Source organism: Rhinoderma darwinii, chromosome 10, assembly GCF_050947455.1.
Source record: "Rhinoderma darwinii isolate aRhiDar2 chromosome 10, aRhiDar2.hap1, whole genome shotgun sequence".
Lineage (NCBI taxonomy): Eukaryota > Metazoa > Chordata > Amphibia > Anura > Rhinodermatidae > Rhinoderma > Rhinoderma darwinii.
In genome coordinates, this window is record NC_134696.1 from 46,799,709 (window position 1) to 46,808,300 (window position 8,592).

An 8,592-nucleotide genomic window follows, 5' to 3' on the forward strand; every position below is an offset into this window, starting at 1 on the left:
GCGGCAAAAAAATTTCCGGTACGCGACGTCAGGAGATAGTCACTGTCCAGGGTGCTGAAAGAGTTAAACTGTTTCAGCACCCTGGACAGTGACTTCCGATCCCAATATACATGAAGTGTAAAAAAAAAAGAAGTTCTGACTTACCGATAACTCCCGGCTTCTTCCTCCAGTCTGACCTCCAGGGATGACAATTCAGTCCAAGTGACAGCTCCAGCCAATCACAGGCCAAGCACAAGCACAGGCTGCAGCGGTCACATGGACTGCCGCGTCATCCAGGGAGGTGGGGCCAGATGTCAAGAGAGGCGCGTCACCAAGGACGCGTCACCAAGGCAACGGCCGGGAGGCAAGTTCTCGGTAAGTACGAACTTTTTTTTTTAACAGGTTGCTCGATATTGTGCTCGGTAGTCACTGTCTAGGGTGCTGAAAGAGTTACTGTCGATCAGTTAACTCTTTCAGCACCCTGGACAGTGACTGACGTCGACTAGCCTCATCTCTATGATGGCGGCTGCGCGAAAATCACGCAGCCGCGCATCATACACTGATGACACACGGAGCTGTCAAGTGTTTTTTGCGTACGCAAAAACGCCACGTTCGAGTGAATCCAGCCTTAGATACAGGGCCCATGTGTGATACTGTCTGTGGGACCCTGTATCTAAGCCTACCACAACGTAGGCTTAGATACAGGGTCCAGCAGATAGTAATCTTATACAGTATAAGATTACTGTGTGCTGGGGCCCTGTATCTAAACCTACAGTGTGGTAGGCTTATATACAGGATCACACAAGGGTCATGTATCTAAGCCTACCTTGTGATTGGCTTAGATACAGGGCCCAGCAGACAGGATCACACAATCTGTGATCCTGTCTCATGGGCCCCCTAAACCTGCTACATCGTAGGCTTAGGGGTTGTGCAGTCCCTAAACATTGATGGCCTATCCTCAGGATAGGCCATCAATAGCTGATGTGTCCGGGGGCCGGCTCCCGGGACCCGCCAATCAGCTGTTTTGAAGGGGCCGCAGCACTCGTACGAGAGCTGCTTCCCCTTCATTTCACTACTCGCTCATACTGTGAATCGCCGATACCGATTCACAGTGTGACCAGAATGAAGGGGAAGCAGCTCTCGTACGAGTGCTGCGACCCCTTCAAAACAGCTGATTGGCGGGTCCCGGGAGTCGGACCCCGCCAGTCAGGGCTAATCTTACCTTCCTCTTCAGCCGCGGCGGTAGTTCTGTCGTCTCAATGCTGTGCGCGGCGCATAGCGCTGTGACATCATGCGCTGCGCACAGCGCTTGACGTCAGGACCTCCGCTGCGATCCGGAACCAGGAAGGTAAGTACTGTCTGTTACTATAGTAACAGGGGCCTGCGGCCCGAGTTACTATAGTAACTTTTTATTGATGTGGTGTGGGGGGCTGTGGGCCCCCCTAGCTTCGGGGCCCGGTCGCAATTGCGACCGCTGCGACCCCTATAGCTACGCCAGTGAGCCAGGGGCGTCACTAAGGACTTAAAATGTCAGGGGAAATAGCCCCAATAAATATGTGTCCGCCCAAAAAAAGTGTGTGTGCGTGCGTGCGTGCGTGCGTGCGTAGGAGACAGCATAGCATATCTATAGCACTACGACCCTATAAACTATGGATAGGATTAGATACATTGGCTCAGCAGACTGTATCACACATGATAGGATTAGATACAGTGGCTGAGCATACAGTATCACACATGATAGGATTAGATACATTGGCTCAGCAGACAGTATCACACATGATAGGATTAGATACAGTGGCCCAGCAGACAGTATCACACATGATAGGATTAGATACAGTGGCTCAGCAGACAGTATCACACATGATAGGATTAGATACAGTGGCTCAGCAGACAGTATCACACGATAGGATTAGATATAAGGCCCAGCAGACCGTTTCACACATGATGGGATTAGATACACAGCTCAGCAGACAGTAGCACACATTATAGGATTAAATACAGTGGCTCAGCAGACAGTATCACACATGATAGGATTAGATATAAGGCCCAGCAGACAGTTTCACACATGATGGGATTAGATACACAGCTCAGCACAGTATCACACATGACAGTATCACACATGATAGGATTAGATACAGTAGCTCAGCAGACAGTATCACACATGATCGGATTAGATATAGGGCCCAGCTCGCTGACATTGCAGCTCCAGCGCTGGACCCAGGAAAGGGAAGAATAATAATTGTTTTGCTTCTTTATGTGTTACTAATTATTTTTGTGTGTTTGTGATTTTTTACAGGTTCGGTCTATGGACTACTTTGGATTAGAGGACTACTTCAATGACGTTTTTTTATTCTCAATAAAATGGTTAATGGGGGTTGTGTTTTTTTACTTCAATAAAATATATTTTTCTATGTCTTTGTATTTTTTTAAACTTTATTACCACCTTAGTAATGTCCGCTGGCTGATTGACAACCTCCATTACTAAGGCGGGGCTTAATGTTAGCAGGTGCAGAGGCCAACACTAACCCCCATTATTACCCTGGTACCCACCGCCACCAGGGGTACTGGGAAAAGCCGGGTACAAACCAGTACCCGACCAACTGTAGTGGTCGGGCACCGGGGTGGCCGCAGGCCGGTATCATTAGGCTGGGGAAGGCCAAAAACAGTGGCCCTTCTCACCCTGGTAATGATGCCTGCTGCGTTGTATCTGGCTGGTTATGAAAATTGGGGGGGGACTGAGCTGCTTCCCCTTCATTTCCCTTACTCGCTCACACTGTGAATCACCAACACCAATTCACAGTGTGAGCAAGTGACCGGAATGAAGGGGAAGCAGCTCTCGTACGAGTGATGCGGCCCCTTCAAAACAGCCGATTGGCCGGCTCCCAGGAGTCTGACCCCACCAATCAGCTTCAGCAGACAGGGATATTAATCTTACCCTCCTCTTCAGCCGCGGCAGAAGTTCTGTCCAGACTATCCAGAATCACGATGTTGCGTGTGGCGCATAGCGTTGTGACGTCAGGATCTCTGCTGCACTCTAACTAGGAAGGGAAGTACTGTCAGTTACTATAGTAACAGGGGCCCGTGGCACGAGTTACTATAGTAACTTTTTATTGATGTCGTGCGGGGGGGCCGCGGGCCCCCTGGCTTCGTGGCCTGGTCGCAATTGCGACGTCACTGCTGACTGCTTCCTTAACCCCTTCCCATCACAAGAAGGCACATCATGGAGAAGGGGGGGGGGTGATGTCTGGAGCAGGCTCACAAACGGAGTCTGCTTGATACACTGCAGGTGTCAGCGGTTTTACAGCGGACATCCTGCTCCAACAACCAGGAACAGCAAAAGCACTTTTCCTGACATTTTAACTAAAGGGGGTTCTCATGAGGGACATTTGACATCCACAGGATATGTCCTAAACGCCAGATAGACGTGGGTCCCACAACAATCTTTAGAACAATGCCCCCTAAACCCTGGTCTAGCTTTTTGTGCTCACGCTGCTTCCTGGCCACCTGCTGATTACACGGTTCAGAGTTATGGAAACCATGTAACCCGCTGATCTATGGCGTGTCTGCAACTACTATTCAGTTCTATGGGAGTTACAGAAACCACATAGCTCAGCTCGAAAAAAGTTCTAATGTTGGACTGAAACGTTGCACCTTTATATGTTGGCTTGAATAAACCACTTTCTGGCCATCTACTTCATTGGAGCGCTGCAAGAATTATTTTTGGTTATCGATTTGGTCTTTGGATCTGCTTGGCATCTGTTTATATGTAAAAGCTTTTGCTCGATTGTGTTTGAGTGCTGCTGTCTTTTCTGCTGGTTTATGTATATACACATGTACAAAAAAAATTAAGGTGTCAGTGCGAACTACAGCTCTTCCTCCAAAAAAAAATAAAAAATAAGCCCTCACCACTCAAAGCGATTAAAAAAAAAACATATATATATATATATATATATATATATCTCTTATGGCTCTCAGGATGTGGTGGAACAGAGCACTTTTTATTTTTTTTTAACAGTTTTAGTAAGAGTAGTAAAATATGAAACTTCTGTTATCTAAAACCTGGGTGAGTCTCAAAGTCCAAAAAACACGGTATGTATTTTTTTTCTTTGCGTTTGAGGGTCCCATTAAAATTTTATTTGATGACTATGCACAAACTCATAAGCCATGAAGTCAAGATACAATAAAAATAACAGGTTAAATTGCAGAAAAACTTTATTGGAAATCTTGTTGACAAGCACAGTCACGTCTGCTTAGATAACAGAAAGATCACACAAGGTATAAATGGGCCACTACAGCTCAGGTGGGCACTAGATTTAGGCCACAGATAGACTTGTAAGTGCAGAGTAGACTGGTTGGATTCTCTTTGAAGACGACATCTTAGCTGCTCTCTCCCAGAGTGTGCTTGTCAAACAGGTACTCGCCCATGCCGTTCTGGGGTACCCCAAGGCGCTTCAGGTTGGTGATGTAGTCTCCAAGCTGCTTAATAGCCTTCACCTGTTCATCCAGGTACTCAGATTCCAAGAAGTCACAGAGCTGGAAGAGAAGAGGTCCATCAATCATTTGCCAGAAATACCCAATTAGGAAAACAAATAAGTCACCAATGCAGCAATACAAAAAAAATAAGGTGGTGCCACTTCTGAAAAAACAGCTGCATCCCCCCCCCCCCCCCCCATCCTGTACAACCCCTTTGAATAGGCATACCAATCTAACACTAATGGCATAGCCACAGGATTGACCATAAACTAGATAAATGTGGGTCCCAGCTCTAGGACCTGCAAGGCTTATCTTGTGAAGAAACATCCAATATGGGAATTTCCTTTTAAGCCGAGAGCAGACGTTTTACTATATGATTAAGCAAGAATAGAGTTTAAAAGAAAAAATAAATAAGATAAAGTTACACATCAGCTCAAAATATGCCAAGAATGCAATAGGTATGAATGTGCTGAGCAAACATGTCCGAGTCCAACTGCTACGCCCAGAGTTACACAATGGGGAAAAAAAAAAAAAGAATCTGTAGAATTCAATGAGTATGTATGAAGTTAGTGTGTGTGGGGGGGGGCTTGGGGGAGTAGTGTGGGGCTGTACTATCCACAGGAGGCTAAAGTTCGTAGAGGCACTTACTTGAGGGTCAACCTTGTCAGTGGCCACTTTGTGAAGATCCAGAAGGGCCTGGTTCACGGTCTTCTCCAGCTGCAGAGCAGCCTGCATGGCTTCCAGAGTGGTGGCCCACTCATCACGATCAGGTTTCTATGAGAAAAATAGGGACCATCACTAAAGTTGTTCTCACAAATCATTTCATTTAAGAAATCTGGTAATTTATCCTATGGGGAACTAGACAGGCATTACTTCTAGATACAAGAACCAGACTCGAGCCAAGTAACTAAGGCCTCACAATTCAGTTTGATTGTTATCCGTGGCCAACTGTTTCCTTCCACTAATGGTATGTCCTCATGCAGTACATGTGAAGAACACTATAGATTACATACCACCTTATAAGTTTTTGTTTAAGAGAATGCCCAGCGGTCATAAGGGTCAGATGTCTATGGGAAAGTCTGACCCATTGTGATATTGAGAGATTAACACTAGGAGAATTCCACTAATGGTCTTCAGGTCTAATAGTATGTACTGCATGACGACGTGCGAAGAACACTATAGATTACATACCACCTTATAGGGTTTTGTTTGAGAATGCCCGGCTGTCATAAGGGTCAAATGTCTATGGGAAAGTCTGACTCATTGTGATATTTAGAGAGATTAACAGGAGTTCTGAACGTCTGGTGTCCACCAGCATGGTACGTTTCTTCCCAATTAAGAGCCTCTTTTCTTCATCAAAGTCTTACCTTAATGTCCTGTAGGACAACACGACCCCCACGCTTGTTCTGGTACTTCAGGAACTTCTCAGCATGCTCTCTCTCCTCATGACTCTGTTCCTTGAAGTACTTAGCCACATTGTGAAGAGCGACGTCATCACGGTCAAAGTAGAAGGACTGAAAAAAAGGTGGAGAAGATCAAACCATGTCCTTATTGATCTCTATACACAAGTATAGTCACGAGGGACGTACGACAGTTGACTGTGTGCTACTGAAATAACCCGGTGTACAGAAGAGGGAGGACTAATACTGCACAGGTTGTAGAGAACAAATCCCCCGGAGTGCTGGTCTTCATATACATACAACGTATACCATGAAGACGTGTTACAGGCAGTTATGTGATCCTGAAGATAAAGTAAATGGGCCAATGTAAACTGTAGAGATGAATGATCGGTAATACAATTCCTACACAATATCGTTGACAGCACGTCCCCAGTTTAGACAGGGAGACGTGCTGCCGAAAACAATGGTTTTTAGGGCCGCATAAAGAGGTGATCATCCGATGTACAAGAGTTTGCCGATTGGTTGCCAATCTGATCACTGCCCTTTTCACACAGGGCAACGGTCATGAACAAGCATTTCTTCGCCCACTCACTGAACCGTGCAAACAGGCCTAAAACGCAGGAAACATGGCCACAGATGCGCTTAACTCACCCAATTCCATAGCTGACTGTTTAGATACATCGAAGTCTATTCCAATGTATCTATTGCGCTGTGATGATTGGATTGATTTTCACTTGGGAAAATATTTGCCCAATATAGCAAGATGTTTTCCCCAGTGGTTCCAATATAGAAACATCCATCTTATCTTGACCAAATCTTGCAGTCTATTGCAACCTAACTTTTCTGGAACCACTTGTACCCCGGGGGCAATACACCACGTCTCTATGGGTTACTCACTACCCTTATTAAGTGCAGCATAGCGTATGATCATGGCCTTGGGGGTACGCAGAAGACATTTGTGCAGGAGGCGCTTAGCTCAATAACATGCAACCAGATGTCTTCCCATGAATCCTAAAGCAATTCAGTAAACACATTGTTGCTTTAGTTTTCCTTTCTGCTCACTATGAGAACTTTGTTTATAGGAGATACAAACAATATGTGAGAGGATAGAGAGAAGGATTCCTTGTCCCCACCCGACGATGTCCCTGCATAACCACATTAGTCCCAGGACTCAGAGATCATGTGATGTCCACATACAGGGTGTGTACCGGAAACCTGTGCATGGAGCTGAAGGGTGGAGGAGATACTACAATGGAGATGTTTACTAAGAAGACTGCAAGACACGTACAGAGCGAGGAGGGAGAACAAGAACCTCCATGAAGGAGAAGCTCAGCGCTGAACACCTTATGGTATACAGGAGATCTGCTATGGAGCTCCATGATGAGACCCAGCTTGTATCTGAGGCTACATGGAGCTCCATGGTGAGATCCAGCTTGTATCTGAGGCTACATGGAGCTCCATGGGGAGACCCAGCTTGTACCTGAGGCTACATAGGGAGACCCAGCTTGTACCTGAGGCTACATGGAGCTCCATAGGGAGACCCAGCTTGTACCTGAGGCTACATGGAGCTCCATAGGGAGACCCAGCTTGTATCCAAGGCTACATGGAGCTCCATGGGGAGATCCAGCTTGTATCTGAGGCTACATGGAGCTCCATGGTGAGACCCAGCTTGTATCTGAGGCTACATGGAGCTCCATAGGGAGACCCAGCTTGTACCTGAGGCTACATGGAGCTCCATAGGGAGACCCAGCTTGTACCTGAGGCTACATGGAGCTCCATGGGGAGATCCAGCTTGTATCCGAGGCTACATGGAGCTCCATGGGGAGACCCAGCTGGTATCTGAGGCTACATGGAGCTCCATGGTGAGATCCAGCTTGTATCTGAGGCTACATGGAGCTCCATAGGGAGACCCAGCTTGTACCTGAGGCTACATGGGGAGACCCAGCTTGTACCTGAGGCTACATGGAGCTCCATGGGGAGACCCAGCTGGTATCTGAGGCTACACGGAGCTCCGTGGTGAGACGCAGCTTGTATCGGAGGCTACATGGAGCTCCATGGGGAGATCCAGCTCGTATCTGAGGCTACAGGGAGCTCCGTGGTGAGATGCAGCTGGTATCTGAGGCTACAGGGAGCTGCCAGCGCTAGTACGAGGCTCAGCATGTGGAGTTACATGGACATGAGACATACGGATACGGTTCCACGTCGTCAGCACCATGAGTACTATGGACAATATAGAACACTATAGAGAGTACTCACCATGGAGAGATAGGTGTAGGAGGCATACAGCTCCAAGTTCACCATGCGGTTGATGGCAGCCTCGCTGTCGCGGTGGAAGTTCTGGCGCACCTGGGATTCCATTGCGGCTTCTTGGTGGATTTAGTGGCGCAAAAAAAAAGAACAAGAAAGTCTCAAAGCAGGACTAGAAGAGGATGGAGGAGAAGACTCGGAGACAGTTCCGTTCAAACACTGTTGAAGCAAGAACTCTGCTCGGAGCCAAGGATGTTGTGATCTGTACGATAGAGCTCTGTATTTATAGCCGAGAGTCCGGAGAAGGGCGGGGCTTCCCTGCCATTACATCATCTGTCAGCAGCCAATCATGTATGGATCTGCAGCAGCCGACCACAGCAAGAGGGTAGGCGGAGCTAGCGTGGGCGGAGCTAGCGTGGGCGGTGCTCCCCGATCTTACTGCCGCCTCTGCACTCACTGCCCCCTGTAATGTCAGTGACACGGAGGAATTCAA

General features: G+C 47.3%; 1 protein-coding gene across 1 annotated transcript; it reads right to left on the bottom strand.

The window, feature by feature from the left end:
- Positions 1-4,173: 4,173 nt before the first annotated feature.
- LOC142662027 (ferritin heavy chain B) lies at positions 4,174-8,375 on the bottom strand. Its single transcript, XM_075839846.1, has 4 exons — positions 8,109-8,375; positions 5,820-5,966; positions 5,101-5,226; positions 4,174-4,512 (listed from the first exon to the last, which is right to left on the bottom strand). Exons 1-4 carry the CDS (start codon positions 8,208-8,210, stop codon positions 4,357-4,359), a joined length of 531 nt encoding a protein of 176 aa, XP_075695961.1. The 5' UTR covers positions 8,211-8,375; the 3' UTR covers positions 4,174-4,356.
- Between the last annotated feature and the right edge of the window lie 217 nt (positions 8,376-8,592).

Excerpts from the sequence above, each read along its gene's own strand:
- LOC142662027 (XM_075839846.1), bottom strand. The coding sequence starts at position 8,210 with ATGGAATCCCAGGTGCGCCAGAACTTCCACCGCGACAGCGAGGCTGCC. Across the intron at positions 5,227-5,819 it reads TTGTCCTACAGGACATTAAG|AAACCTGATCGTGATGAGTG; the intron begins GTAAGACTTTGA and ends TTTTTCTCATAG. Across the intron at positions 4,513-5,100 it reads CTGACAAGGTTGACCCTCAA|CTCTGTGACTTCTTGGAATC; the intron begins GTAAGTGCCTCT and ends CTTCTCTTCCAG.